Source organism: Maniola jurtina, chromosome 12 (genome assembly GCF_905333055.1).
Source record: "Maniola jurtina chromosome 12, ilManJurt1.1, whole genome shotgun sequence".
NCBI classification, from domain to species: domain Eukaryota; kingdom Metazoa; phylum Arthropoda; class Insecta; order Lepidoptera; family Nymphalidae; genus Maniola; species Maniola jurtina.
The window spans coordinates 9,328,547-9,345,012 of NC_060040.1; the positions used below are offsets into that span (position 1 = coordinate 9,328,547).

Sequence of the window (16,466 nt, forward strand, 5' to 3'; positions counted from 1 at the left end):
TCCGACTGCACTTGCACTGCATTTTCAGTCCGCACATTAAATCGCATAAAATCCGGCATTTTGATGTTTTAAAAATTTCATGTACCACTTGCGCTATCAAGACGAATCTAATTATGTGTCATTTATTAAATCGGTTGAGCCGTTGGGTATTTATGAGCAGACAGGAACGGACCTACATACATACAGGTCAAACGCATAACCCTCCTTTTGGCCCTCTCCGCAGTTGGGTAAAAATAGGTCTAATATCACTTTATTATTATTCTTAAATTGGACAGGAACTCGGAAGTTTCTATTAATATTTCCTGGTATCTGTATCAATATTTGGTTACGGAAGTAATGCTCCTACACTAAACTTTGGTATAGTCTAAGCCGTAATATTAATATAAGGTAATTTAAATTATGAGACAACCGTGGTATTTCCTTTTGTCTTTATAAGAAACTCCGCTCCGAAAAAAACACCCACTAAATACCAAAACATTAATAAATCATTAATTATAAGATTGAAAGATCAAGTATATTTCAATTAAACAATAACATAATTATTTTAATATCCCCTTAGAATATAAACAGTCAATTAAAAAAGTTGTTTGTAAGTATTTACTTCCGAATAATTATGATAATATTTTATCAACTGAGTTGTATAAATAATAATGTAATAATGTAGGTACTTGACATACTGTTTTGTTAGGAAGTTTATTGACCTAATCATTCAAAAGGCATTAACTATACCTGACAATTATTTTATCAAGACTTATCACACTAATATTATAAAGGCGAAAGTTTGTATCTGTGTGTGTTGTGTGTGTGTGTGTGTGTGTGTGTGTGTATGTGTATGTTTGTTACTCCTTCACGCAAAAACTACTGGACGGATTGGGCTGAAATTTAGAACCGAGATAGATTATACTCTGGATTAGCACATAGGCTACTTTTTATCCCGGAAAATCAAAGAGTTCTCACGGGATTTTTAAAACACTACATCCACGCGAACGAAGTCGCGGGCATCAGCTAGTCTAATATAATTATTAGGTGTAAGTATAATGCTTTGAATTAGTGTGCTCGTAAATAATCTTGACTAGTGAGCTTAGTATGACCTAGTTGTAACGACACATACCCGTCTATCAATCGATTGTCATTGTTAAGTAACCTAAACCGAAGCGAAGTCGGTAACTGGAATGGTGACCAACTTTGGAATTCGGCCTTCTCGCTTCCCCCGTGCCTCGGAGAGTACGTTAAATCATGGATGGATCCTGGTTATAATCATTAACATCTAATAATAACTGTAAACACCTATAAGAATTAAAAATGTTTGTGTCGAGTTACATATGCGGAAGTATCTGTGAACCCATTTCATTATTATCCAAAGAAAACTCCTGCCATTATGTGATTAAAGGAAAGGGGTAGCGATCCTCAGCAATGAAGAATACGACAAACAGATAAACAGAGAGAGAGAGTGAAACAATCTTAATCTCTAAAGCCTACGGAAATCCTTCATAAACTTTTGATGTAGTCCAGATTCGGAGTACTTACTTCGGTAGTTACCAAAGTAGCTTTGAATGAACTTCCTTTCAAGGAACACTGAAAAAACTTACAAAACGTAACTCCTTACATTCTCTCAAAAAATAAGAAAAAATTGCAGATACATACTTATGTAAAGCAAAGTAAAAAATACTTGCGTTTTGCCTGTTAACCAGAATGTAGAGAAACTTCTTGCTGAATGCAAAACGAGAAGGGTTTAAGCCATTGTAGGCTGGCACTGATGCATTCGCTACTCTGATTGCAAAATCCCGAGCTAGCCCTATTTCAAACAACTCGACCGAGAAATTGGCATTTGCACTGTAATATAAATAGAAATATAAAGTTTTTTTGCTCAAATAAACTTTTAAATCTGCCTTCTGCTCCAAAAATATAAAGATTTCGTATGATGATGATAAAACAATATTGTTATGAAATGTTGTGGTAAACATTATTCTATACTATAATACTATAATATTATAAAGAGGAAACCTTTGTATTTTTGTATGTTTGTATTGAATAGGCTCAAAAACTACTGGATCGATTTCAAAATTTCTTTTACCATTACTTAGAGGGTTTTATCCGAATCCGTATAGGCTATATTTTATCCCGGAAAATAGAAAAAATAAATGTCCACCCGTGCGAATCCGGGGCGGGTCGCTAGTAATTTATAATGTACTCCATGTTATTGTATAACGTACAGTATTCAATACCATTATAGGTGGCATACGTATAGGTATCCTATTTCGGATATCGGTTCGGGTTTATGCCAGGTCGAGGTACCACAGATGCAATATTCGCACTCCGTCAACTCTGCGAGAAATACAAGAATGCACATAGAAACCTGCACATGGTATTTATCGACCTTGAAAAGGCATATGATAGAGTTCCTCGCGAAGTTTTGTGGTGGGCTATGAAAGTGAAGAGATTGCCTGAGAAGTATGTGAGGCTTGTGAAAGCGATGTATAGACGAGCGAGTACAAGGGTCAGATCAGAAGCTGGCGTTACGGACAAGTTCAATGTGGAAGTAGGCTTGCATCAGGGATCGGCTTTAAGTCCTTATTTGTTTGCCCTGGTAATGGATGCTCTGACGTCAAACATACAGGAACAAGCGCCCTGGTGCATGCTGTTTGCCGACGACATTGTGCTTGTCGGAGAAGATGCGGCCGACGTCCAGAGCAGACTGCGTAGATGGCAAGAGAAATTGGAGAGTGTTGGCCTGAGGATCAGCCGAACGAAGACAGAACATCTGTTCTGTGACTTCGGTGGCCCCTCCAGTTTCTCTGATATCTCTTTGGATGGCGTAACTCTACCTGTCTGCTCCAATTTCCGGTACCTCGGTTCGCTCTTCCAAAGTGACGGTAGCATTGATCGAGACGTGAACAATAGAATGAATGCGGGATGGATGAAATGGCGACAGGTCTCAGGTGTTATATGCGACCCGAAAATGCCCCTCAAACTTAAGGGGAAAATTTACAAAACTGTCGTTAGACCTGTCACATTGTATGGTTCAGAATGTTGGGCGGTAAAAGGGAAGGATGAAAGACGAGTACATGCGACCGAAATGCGAATGTTGAGATGGATGTGTGGTGTGACAAGAATGGATATGATAAGGAATGAATATATAAGGGGAAGTTTTAAAGTAGCACCAGTGGTAGAAAAAATGAGGAGTAATAGGCTGGCATGGTATGGGCATGTAATGCGGAGGGAAGAGAGTCATATCACTAGAAGAATGTTAAATATGCATGTGGATGGAGAAAAGAGAAGAGGACGACCAAAGAAAAGGTGGATGGATTGCGTGAAAGAGGATATGCGTATAAAAGGGGTAGATGATAAGTTGATGGATGACAGAAGAGAGTGGAAGAGGAAGACATGTTGTGCCGACCCCACGTAGCATGGGATAAGGGCTGGAAGAAGAAGAAGACGTATAGGTATCCTATTCGATTCTACTTTTATGCGCCTTATTTTTTCTATTTTTGAAGTTGAGGAAGGAAAATTGTGTCACCTGTCCTCAATAATAGTTGCATTAGAGACTATAAAAAGGGTAGACACGTAAGAATTAAGTGCCAACCCACGCAATTATTAAGACCGGAAGAAATTAATAAATAAGGATGCACAGGTTGAAGGAACTTCAAATTATTATTTACGACATCATCACAAGTTGCATCACATAGACAAACTAATAGTAAAGCTATTTGAAAGGCTCATTATACGAAAGGTATTTGACCAAAATTCGACCAAAGTACCTAACAAAGTATTCTTTTAATGTTATCTTTGTAACAATTACGGTTATTTTAATCTTTTGTTTTTCTCTACACCAGAATGACTTTTGCAAAGAAATTATAAGACTTTGGCCTTTCACTTTTTTATGATTATTGACTTTTATATGAATGCATTTAAAAGGGGTGTATTCGTAGTGAACTCCGAATAAACTTAGTTTGGCTCATTGAATTATTATGTACCTACTAGTGTTATAATAATCCCGCAAAGGTTTGGCTCCCATTAATTGAATAAGTACTAACCAATCAAGCCCAATGAAATTTTGTAGATTTGTAATAGAAACAATTAATATGTGTTTGTGGATTCCAGATTTCCGTTAAAATATTATATTTTATCGTTACACGGGTAGCCTCTTGGGCTAATAGTTATATTATAATTATGTACAAATCTTTTTAAAAATTCCGTAGAACTTTAATGATTTCCCGGAGGTATAAAATAACCTGTCCCGGAGTGCAAGCTATCTTTGTATTTTCATCAAAATCGGTTAAGCTAATAGTCCGTGAAAAACTAGCAGACAGACAGACATAAGTATCACTTTCGCATTTATAATATTATAGTATGGATGGGTAGTGAAATATGGATAGTTATATAAGAAAATAGTACTAATAAAATATGAAGACTAGATTACTACAAGTTAAAAACTACATATAATAATAATATGCTCTAAGGTTTCGTGATGCCATGTTCGTGTATGGAGTAATTCTTTTACGTTAATTGCTTCTTTGCGACAATGAAAGTCAATGAAACAAACCGAGAAAAAATGATGGTGAACGGACAGTTTCTAGCTCAATTTAATTACATTAATGATTTCCTGACTTGGACGGCACTAAATGATTAGCGTTGATAACACAATGTTAATAACTCTACAGGTTAATAGGTGTGTAGGTTAAATTCACATTATCTTTGAGATATATTTCCTTAGATTCATAATGGTCTTAATAATGTATCAATAATAACATAATTAAAAATCTCGGACAAATGATAAGCACCCCAGCGACAATTTTTTTATAGCGGATATTTTTTCTACCAGGCATCGATGCGGGCCTTATAATCTATGTAGGTACTACTATCAATCAGTATTTTTCAGGTTTTATTTTATTAACTGATTAATAATATTAAGTAACTAATTATTTTGTTTAAGAATCTTAGTAGGGTTAAAATTTATCACACTAATATTATAAAGGCGAAAGTTTGTATGTGTGTGTGTGTGTGTGTGTGTTTGTTACTCCTTCACGCAAAAAGTACTGGACGGATTTGGCTGAAATTTGGAATGGAAATAGATAATATCCAGGATTAGCACATAGGTTACTTTTTATCCCGGAAAATCAAAGAGTTCCCACGGGATTTCGAAAAACCTAAAACTACGCGGACGAAGTCGCGGGTATCATCTAGTCTACAATATATAGGTACTAACCGTGTTTATAAGAGAAATTGACTGACCTATCAACATACAGCTCAAACGATTCTAGAAAGCGGTTTTAGAAACTTGAGATTTACTGATCATATAGGGTTTCTTTGTAAGAAAGGATTTTCTAAAAATCTATGATAATGAACTAACTAGTCATGTAAAGAAAAGACATATGACTTTAGTTTCTTTAATTTTTAGTTAATCTAGTTTAAATATAGTTAATCTATTAACCTTTAAATTTAAGTTAAGGATATTAAATTTTTCTAGGTAAGTATAATATATAGCTCATAATGCGAGTGCGATATTTTTCCTGGCCAGTTATTACTATTGTAATTCTTCAAATTCAAATCTTGTTCATGTAAGACGTGATTTACATTTATTGAAATGTATGAAAATAGTGCTTCTGGTCACGTTTTATAGTCTTTTATCATGAAATGTAACATTTGCAACACACAAGGTCGCGTGAAACATATTTATTATATTACCGTCGTAAACTTCATTCTGGTTTCGCTCGAAGGATTTTCGAATATTTATATGGGGACATATTTCATGTTGTTCTTAAACTGCAAGAGTTTCTTCTTCGTTACTTAAAAACAAATTTTATGAAATTGGAAATCAAAATAATTTGTACTGGTTGTTGTAATAAGAATACCTTGGCGCAGTTTATGTGGGAACATCTTCAGGAGATGTAGACTCCAAATGTGCACTTTGAACCACATTTTATTGAGTAGGTACCTATACTTTTGTAATAATCTCCAAGATCCCAGATTTTTTTTGCGTTTAGTAACGATTTCTATATGGTGTTCTGTTTGTAGTTACTATTTGCATTTCCACTCAGGAAACTTGGTCATTAGTTATGGAATTAATTTTAATTTAATTAATATCCAGTCTAGATTTCAAAATACCAAATAAGTAAATACTAAGTAGGGTAAGGTTGCCTAAGTAATAGAAATATTAATATATAATAATTGTAGATTAGATCCTGCTAATGACTACGTAATTACTTAATATATCTACCTACCTACTTACTCGTTTATAAAAAATATATTTATACCGTACTATCAATAATGATAAAAGTAATGTCTTTGTTTTTTCTCGATCCTTATATTTTTATTTTAAAAGTCAGATAGGTATAGGTTAGCCTTTGACTGCAATTTCATCTGGTGGTAAGTGATGATGCAGTCTAAGATAGAGACGGGCTATTTTGGAAGGAGTATGTCAGTTTTCATTAAACCTATACCTTCTCCTCTGGTTTTTACCGGGCATGGTATCGGAAAGCTTAAATCGCTTGGCGGCACGGCTTAGCCGGTAGGGTGGTAACTAGCCACGGCCGAAGCCTTCCACCAGACCAGACCAAATACTTAGAAATTATAAAATTCCAAACCCCTGCAGGGAATCGAACCCGGGGCCTCCCGCTAATAAGACCACAGCGCTTGCCACTGCGCCAGGGAGGTCGTTATATCTATATCTATACTAATAAATAAAATTGAAGTGTCGTGTCTGTTTGAACAGGGTTAATCTTCGGAATGGCTAAACCTATTTTGAAGGGACTTTCATAGACAAGTAGAGGATTAACCAAGGAGTAACATAGGCTACTTTAAAACCGACTTTGAAAAATGGAGTTGTGTTTTCTATGTACACTGGTATCTCCGAGATTTCTGAACCGTTTTGCGTAATATTTTTTTAAATCGTTAAGGGAACTTTGCGACACTGTTCCATAAAATATTTGGATTCCAATTCCTCAATCCTGATGCTGCAGGGGATCTGACCAGTCCACGCGGGCGAAGCTGCGGGCATCATCTTCTTTCCAATAATTACATTAAATCCAATACTTTAAAGCTCTAAACATACTATTCTTTTACTGCTCTAAGGACTACATTTTTCAAAAATTTACTGTTTTCAATCTACGCAATCTTTACTATTTGCAAGTGTGGTGATAATTGATCAATTGAATACATTTTTTCTCACGTTATTTTCACTGGCAACTAAAAGGATGAGTCTAAAGGATGAAACTATTTTGTTCCACTGCGAACTCAGTGTTAACTTATGGAAAGAGATAATGTAGTTTTTCATATCACGCATGAAACCGGAAGAGGATAATTTAAGTAAAGCCAAGCAACCATGTCGCTGTGATAGTAGAGATGTCACAGTTTTCAATAACATAAACACTCAGCGTTATCTAAATATACAATATACAAGTGTAAATTAAAAATTTATAACACCCCCGACAAGTGATGGTTATACAGTAACTAGAAAAGAGCTGATAACTTTCAAACGGCTGAACCGATTTTCTTGGATTATAGCTAAGAACACTCTCGATCCAAGCCACCTTTCCAAAAAAAAAACCAAATTAAAATCGGTTCATTAGTTTAGGAGCTACGATGCCACAGACAGATACACAGATACACACGTCAAACTTATAACACCCCTTTTTGGGTCGGGGGTTAAAAAGGAGGCGACTGACTGATCTACCAGAGCATAACTCAAACTTTGAGCTATGCGTTGATAGATCAGTCAGTCAGTTCTGGACGAGTCGGGTTGAAAGGCATGCAGATAGCTATTATGACGTAGACATCTGCCAAGAAATGGTTTTCGAAAATTCAACCCCTATAAGAACGCGAAAGAAGTCGCGGGCTTTAGTTAGTTAAGGTTATACGGAGGTTATGGCCTAGTTGCGATTGCGAATATTAGTTGATTGTACGGGTTAAGCAACTTTGACCCAAGTCGGTATCTAGATTTGTGGCCGACGTAGGAGGTCCGATTTGGCCTTTATATTTTGTTGTTATCTTGGAAAGTACGTTAAACTATAGGCCCCGTGAAGTTAGTCAAATCGTGCTAAGTCATATGCGGAAGGATTAGGACGCCTACCGCAAAAAAGTCCTTACTATTATTTGATCAAAGGGAAATACACGATCATCAGCAATGAGAAATACGATGTAAAGAGATTGCGTGTGGTGTGAACGGTATTGTATATAACTAAAAAGGAGGTACAAGTATAAATTAAAAATTTATAACACCCCCTACAAGTGAAGGTTACAGTAATAACTAGAAAAGAGCTGCTAACTTTCAAACGGCTGAACCGATTTTCTTGGATTATAGCTAAGAACACTCTCGATCAAGCCACCTTTCAAACAAAAAAAAAACTAAATTTAAATCGGTTCATTAGTTTAGGAGCTACAATGTCACAGACTGATACACAGATACTTAGAACTTATAACACCCCTCTTTTTGGGTCGGGCGTTAAATAAAAGTAGTTAAGTATTAGTGAAATGACGAAGAAAATAATATAGAAGTACTAAAATCGTACAGCATTGGTATTCTTTTTACATATTGTTCTTCTAAACCCATAATACAGTGTCAGTGACGTAAATCTATTATTTTTTATCTACCATACCATCGTGATTTGACAATTCCATGCATTACTAGTTCAGACCAATCGTCTCCGGTGTCTCGTTTGAAAACTTACTCTCAATGCAAACCTTTACTTAGGTTGTAGAGAGTAAGTAATATTTCACAGAAAAATCGTAGATACATAAAGAAATCCTAATTATTCTTTTAGGTAATAGGTACTTGCAGAAATCGTAGATCCATACAGGTAAGTCGTAGATAAATTTTTTCTTGTGTAGCGTCTTATAACAGAATTGAAATTGTGACAGTTGGTAACCATAAGCTGTTGCGTTTTGTTAATTAATAATATGTAGTTCTGGCATATTATCCTAAAGGATATAAGGATAAACCTTATTTTGTTAAAATATATGATGAAAAATTAAAAAAACATTATAAGTATCAAGTTAATTTCTAGATCAGGCTTATCCTAAAGTGCAAAATCTCATATTTTATATACATAATAAAGAAAAGGGTGAAACAATCAAATATCATTTATTTACACTCACTTTTGAATAGTCCCATTTTGAAGCACTTTCTCATAAGGTCCGGCAAAGTGTTCAATTTATTAACGTCGCCCATTTATAATGATCACAAATCCTCTTCAAAATCCCTTTAACTATGTTGCACGTAATTTTTCAGTTCATGTTACGTTGTTTGTTATACGCGTGTAGCACCCGAGTCCGGAGCGCTACGAACTGTCTGTTGCAGCGATTGAAGGCAAAGGCAACTCGGGCGCAGGCGACAAGCGTTTTACGCGGCCTCGCTCATTGCCACTTCATGTAGTAAATAATCGTAAGCGACTAGATCACACTAGCGACTTTTTGTTTTATAGCTTTTCGAACAATGGCATCCTTATGTGGTTAGCAATTAACATCCACAATCTACTCGCACGAATCTATTTAGCTCCACGTTTCTGATACGAACCACTAAAGGCATCCGTGTTTTCTGCCACGTACAACCTTCAAGACAAGAGTGAATAGGCATCTTCTAACCAACCGCACTTCACTTTGAACTTTACCATTGTATTATTTAGTCGAAAAAAATCAATTGCAATGAAAAAAGCAGCTGCAAAGACCCAACAGACTTGCAATGATTGCTATAATTGCTCTGGCTGAATGTATTGCATTCTTGCCGCCGCTGCAACGATTTATTACAGGCGTGATCTGCCATCACGCCTTTCATTCATCACGCCATTCAGTTGCTAACTGAGTGGCGTGATGTAACTGAAGTCCAGAACAAGGCAACGTAGGCGACGTCTGTTTTGCGCGATTTCACTCATTGCCAGTTAATCGTAAGCGACTAGATCAGATCACATTAGCAAATTTGGTTATACAGCTTTTTGCCACAGTAGCCGCAAATACTTGAAGGACAGACAGACGATGCTCGGAGGGCTAAAGCGGAAGGGTGCTGGCGTAAAGTGCCAGATTTTCGGTACTGACGGTCGGTGTGGGTAAAATAGCCCATATTATTACCTTATGAGGTCTCATATAAAGAGATAGATTATAGGTATAAGATAACATAAGACAATTTTACCCGCAGCGGGCAATACCAAGACGAATCGGCTTGCCAGTACCTGGCTCTTTATGCCAGACCCCGAAGTTGTGATATCACATTACGATAATCGCTATATTTTGTTGTATGGCATTTATGGCATTCTTGCTATAACTGTGCGTTGTTTCAAATAGAAGTAAGACCCTGTAATTTTTTCTACTCATCAAAATTTGACCTGTATGTCGTCATAACCCGTAAGCACCTAGTAACAGCTGAATTCCGGCCAAGGCAATTTGGATGCAGGCAACCAGCTTTGTATGCGACGTAAATAATCGTAAACGTAAGCACACTAGCGACTGTTTTACAGCTTTTACTTTACAAAGGTCTAGCAAATAGGAAGTGTGATCTTTAGAATTTCAATAACATGAAAGTTGCTTATATTGGATATGTCCTTAGGCACAGCAGATATGGGCTCTCACAACGATGGTAGAGTAGCCGGGAAGAGACTCATTGGCCGCAATAGAAAGTCTTGGTTGCACAATAACAGGAAGTGGACAGGAATCGTGACTGCAACTCTACTGTTTAGCTTTGCGAGGATAAGACTAAATGTAACAAACTGACTGTCAACGAAGCTTGGCAGTTAGTTTTATAGAGGCACTAAAATAGTATAAAATTGTATAGACTAATTTTGCATATTGGCGGCAATGAATCTACAGCGTAAGAAACTAAGAACAGCGACAGATGAGAGAAGAACCAATATGTTTTAGTTAGTATTTTGTTTTGTCTTGGTCACTTCGTGTTTTTGTGTGCAATAAAGTTTTCTGTCTATTTTGACCAGTAGTTATTGTCGTTAGCTAACTTAAGTTATTGTTATTATATTGATAAAAGTTATATGTACCTAAATTGAACTGTCGACATTGCAGGTATAGTTGTGCGTTATTGGGGTTCGTCACAAGCACCCAGTTGTAATATTTTGTGGCTTACACTTTTGTGTGACATTGTGAAATACAGGAGATGTATGATAAGTTTTCTAGCAGCTGCGTTGCATCGCGCGCGGTGGTGTATCAGAATTTTTCTCTTACAAAATATTATAGTTAAGGAAGCAACTTTTTATCGAATGGCATGTCGCTGATTATTATCTTATGGTTACCTAAATACATAGTCCAGTCACTGGTATTGTTTTATTTTAAGTCGTATAAGGTATTTTTATGTTAATAAGAAGGTTGTTTATATTTTACATATCATTATAAATGAAAAATTATTCTTAGTTAAAATGTTAAGCAAAATGAAGAGATGCAAATGATGTACATCCATATATTGTTTCATAGTCACCTGAAATATGATCTAGGTAGGTCCTACCTAATAATATTTTTTCTAATCATCAGTCATTGATGGTGTAATGCTGTGTTTGGTAGGTACTACAATAGACACCTAGATACCTACGTCGGGTCTACATGGTGGAGATTACACTAAAATAATCCAAATGTGGAGCCAACCTAAGATGTTGCTGCTACGAAAGCCTTTACTTTTCAACCGACACTTTCAAAAAGGAGGTGGTTCTCAATTCGGCCCGTATTTTCGTTTTTGGAATGCCGAAAATCTGTTACTGATTCAAAATAATGACTATGGTCTGATAACATGCTAGTATATATTGATAAGAATCCAGGTAGGTGATTAGTACGTAGATAGGTTAGTTTGAATTTAAATTGCCTTTATTATCATATGAAATTATTATTAAAAGGTTTATAAGGGTAATTGGTTTTTTATTTGCCAAATTGTGATGCTTAGCAGTTCACTATAAATAATTAATTAAAGGTAACGTAGGTATATTACGAATTATTAACTAATATAATGTTCTATTCTAACTTCTAAGGTGCTTCAAATTTAAATAATTTGAATTCGGCATGCGATACAATGCCTCTTTCAATTTACGACTTGCGTGCTACCTCCTTATAAGTACGTTGATGACTATCTCAGAAGCATTGACACAAGTGCCAACAATAACTGCACAAAGTCTTAACTGAATAGGATAAACGATACGCGAACGCATAAGCAACGAACAGACAGACAAACAAATAATAATTGTCATATTATAGTGACTAATGCCTATGTCTTTAGTAAGGTTAGTTAATCTGTAACTATGCCATTTTTATTCGTTTAGATTTTCGTAATTTGCATAATCAGTAAATTATCGCACGTAAAAACTTCTCAGTGTTAGCGCTTTGCTTCGCGTAAAAATAGATGGAGCAAATAATCCTACAATCATGTTATAACTACAAAAATAAACCATTTTGCTTACTTTTAGTTAGAATTGACATATTTTTAAGCAAATGATTACAGTTGTTATTACCAGCTTATAATTTTGATGGATAGTTCAAATATTTAAGGCAAACGCTTACTTTGAATATGCATGCAAACTATAGGTATCAATTGTTTCTGTACATCTGAGTGGAAGATTCAATTTGGTCTTGTACTATGTTAAAAATGTCGAATTCTGTAAAAATATAGATTTTACATAAAATATGTATATTATTATGGAAGTAGATGCCGGAAGGCCGAGATGTGCGTCGTCCGCGTGAATTTAGGTTTTTAAAAAATCCCGTGGAAATTCTGACTAACTAACTGGCAGACTGATCTATCAGCGTACAGCTCAAACTGGTAGTTATTTTATTATGACTTAGACATCCGCTAATAAAGGATTTTTGAAAATTCCACCCCTAGGGAGTAAAATAGGAGTTTGAAAGTTTAGTCACGGGCACATGTTGTTTAAATAATTCATGCAAAAAACACGTGAATCCATAGATCTATTGTTGCGTAATTGAAGGATAAAGGCGCGAAAATTGGCACGCCGCCGTCCCGCAGGAAGCATTTCTTTTTCCCGGAATAAAAAGTAACATATCTAACTCTGAAGGTCTAAAGGTATATTATTCAGTAATCATGCAAATCATCCAAAAGAATCATGTGACCCGTTGCTGCGTTGCGACGTGATTGAAGGACAAGCCAAAAAATAAACACACTTTTGCATTTAAAGTATGGGTATGATTTGACTGAATTTTCTAAAGCTATACTTATAACAGTATTATTGCCAATGCTTTCTTCGCTTGCCGACTATGCACGATGAATAATAGGGTCTGTATGTGGACTGTAGTAATAAAATGATGTGATTTTTTTGTATAGCGGAACTTTATGGGGCTAGATATTTAAAAGAATTAGATTTTTTGAAATTTTTAACATTATTAATTAATTATTGTTGATTAACGTCACGCTGTGTACGACGGGCGGACGGACGGACGGACAGACAGACAACAAAGTGATCCTATAAGGGTTCCGTTTTTTCTTTTGAGGTACGGAACCCTAAAAATGGAAAAATATTTGTCATTTATGCCTTGTGAGTTGTGACGTCATTGATCGCGTTCCGTACAGCGTGACTTTAATAATAATATGTTGAAAACAATTTTTAATTATTTTAAAAACAACTAAATACATGATTTTTATTTAATTATATTCTCTTTAATAATTAAACCTAGCCCCATAAACTACCGCTACAAAATATCACATCAATTTATTACTACAGTCCAAGAACTATTGAAATCGATTTCAGGTACGGAATTAACAACTTCTACGCCAAATAATTAATATTCAAACTACATATTAAGTATTATTAGGTCACATTATAATATGAGCCTCGCATGTTTTGCGTAATCTTCTTTGTGAGATATGAGATTAGTCAGTAAACAATGGAGTATGTGATTTTGTTTTCAATGAAGTCTGAATCCTGCATTCAATACATGCCGTGAGTTCATTTTGGTTTCATTGTTTGAATTTACTCTAACCCTTTTACCTAATATGGATATCTACATTATATTTTACTTATTCATGATAAATATTATAGTAATAAATTTTGAAAGTGTGTTTATTTGGAATTTTTAGGGTTCCGTACCTCAAAAGGAAAAACGGAACCCTTATAGGATCACTTGTTGTCTGTCTGTCTCTCTGTTTGTCTGTCTATCTATCTGTCTGTCTGGCAGTTAGGTCTTACAGTACAAGTAAAGAAATAATCCGAAAACCGTGAATTTATGGTTACATCAGAAAAAAAATTAAAATACGTTTCAATTTTCAAAGTAAAATAACTATACCTACCAAGTGGGGTATCATATGAAAGGGCTTTACCTGTATATTCTAGAACAGATTATTATTTATTTTTATGCATAATAAGTTCATGATCTATCATGCAAAATTTTGGAAAAACTACTCGAGTACCGGAACCCTCGGAGCGCGAGTGTGACTCGCAACTGACCGGTTATTGTATACGATAGGTACATTCTACTGATTACTATTCAACTGATTTTAAAGCTCTGAAGGAGGACAAAAAATATCGAAATTCTATACTTACGAACTTTTTATGTTTCCAGGATAGAAAACACTCTATCCTGAAAAATGATCTGATTCCTATAGGTTTAAATAAAAATTAATACAACTAAAGCTAATCAGTTAGCGAAAAAATTTGCAAAAGGTAACAATTAATTAGCTTATTAGATAATAATCAGAACAATGGCTGATTCAATTATTCTAATTTGTAGTAGTCATATCTCTACCTGTCGAAACTGAGTCACTATAATATACTACTTATTAGAAACTAATTCAGGATTACCAAGTTGTAAGAAATAGTTAGTTAAGTAATTAGATAATGTAGAAAACATTAAATTAATGAATTGCGTAAAATTTGTATAAAATGCTTTGGTAATTCTTATGTTAACTTCATAAACTTTGTGATACCTGCAGAGTGTGGCATTGACGAAAAGAAGAAATAAATGGTAAGTGGGCAGTTGTCTCAAATTATTTTAAAAATATTATATTAATATTATACCATAATTTTTATCAAAGTATTAAATAAGATAAGCATTTTCAATATAACTTAATTTATTGTTACTTTGTAACTACAATTTTGGTACATGAAAAATAAAAATAAATATGTACTTAAATATAATTTGTTGTTCCTGGATTGTGTTCTGTTGTGAATAAAGAAAACAATAATAGTTCAATATTTTTTTCTTCAAAAAATTGAAGGAAAGTAAAGGCCACCACTTTTTATTGAATGTTAAACCATATATGGCGTTATTATCGTCATCATATTATGATTCATTTTGTTGTTCCTAGATATTTTTTTTGTTGAAAAAATTAAAGTGAAATTTAAAGGCCACAAAAGTTGTATTTATAAAATTAGTATAATTTCTTACACTTTTTTATTATTTCTATTATTAATAATGTTCTGAAGAGAATGAAGGGTTGGAAAAGATTGAGGGAAAGTAACTGGCAGCATTTTTAGGGTTTATGTATCAGCATCTAGTATTCTAGTATTGTATCTTATTAGTATTAGTATTTATTCAAGGAACTCTTGTAGAATTACTTCTTCATCCGTCCGTCTGTCAGTCTGTCTTTATCTCAAGAATGCGTAAAGGAATTAAGTTGAAATTAATAACAAATATTTAGGTATCCCTTAGATCTGTAATAAAATTAGACGTCTAAGCCAACGCTAAGTTAAAAAAAAAAGAAAAAAACAGACGGACAACGAAGTGATCCTACAAAGGTTCCTTGTTTCCTTTTTAGGTATGGATCCCTAAAAAGGTAAATTAGTATATAAGAATAAATAGCACCAATTAAACTTGCAAGTTGCACTAGCCGCTGACATTTTTGTCAATGTCGATTTCTGCAAGTTTTCTGCTAAAACTGACTTGCTGCGAGTGTTTGCGTACTGCAAGTGATGTCCAAGTGACTTGCCATAGCTATTTTCTCAAGTTTTATAAGGCTAGATTAGTAAACTATAATAATATTCGAGAAACACACTAATATTGAATTTTGTTACAGATGCAGCGATTAATAACGATATTCATGTTACTTCTTATTGCCTACTCTCATGCAGAAGAACCAGGGACAAATAGAGAAGTGCGATCATTAAGTACAGATTCCATTCAACTGGGACTCAAGTCTTTGATAACGAACTCTCTTGGAAACCTGGAACCCATAATCACTTTTCTGAAGACACAAATAAGAGATATTATAATCGATCTTGGCATTCAAGCTTTTAAATATATAGTGAAAATCTTATACGATTGTAAAGTCAGATTCTTGAAGAAACTTGGAATGGTCACGATTGCTGATATATTCCATTTGATATTTGACGGTGTTTTGGAATTGATCACTGAAAATGGAAGTGGAATTACACAAGATGATGGAGTTCTGGAAACTTCAGACTATGAAACGGAATACGCCTTACCAAATCCTTATTCGTTAGAGAATTTAATACTGTCCGGCGACAATAAATGATATTTTATTAATTAGTGATAAAAAATTGTAAATATTCAGTCTAGTACAGCAATGTAATAATTTA

At 34.7% G+C, this 16,466-nt stretch overlaps 2 protein-coding genes across 3 annotated transcripts in view; one reads left to right on the forward strand and one right to left on the reverse strand.

Annotated features, from left to right (window-relative positions):
* Positions 1 to 16,466, reverse strand: part of LOC123870512 (organic cation transporter protein-like) — a 57,065-nt gene that overhangs the window by 21,990 nt on the left and 18,609 nt on the right. Inside the window, exon 1 of one of the 2 annotated variants that reach the window (XM_045913854.1) lies at positions 9,094 to 9,338. The exons of the other annotated variant lie outside the window; for it this stretch is intronic. Within the exon in view, the coding sequence (XP_045769810.1) occupies positions 9,094 to 9,166 (73 nt within the window). The 5' untranslated portion in view covers positions 9,167 to 9,338. Of the gene's footprint in view, positions 1 to 9,093; positions 9,339 to 16,466 lie in introns of those variants that run through there. 2 annotated transcript variants of the gene reach the window in all.
* LOC123870518 lies at positions 14,855 to 16,413 on the forward strand. Its single transcript, XM_045913861.1, has 2 exons — positions 14,855 to 14,892; positions 15,944 to 16,413. Exons 1-2 carry the CDS (start codon positions 14,890 to 14,892, stop codon positions 16,400 to 16,402), a joined length of 462 nt encoding a protein of 153 aa, XP_045769817.1. The 5' UTR covers positions 14,855 to 14,889; the 3' UTR covers positions 16,403 to 16,413.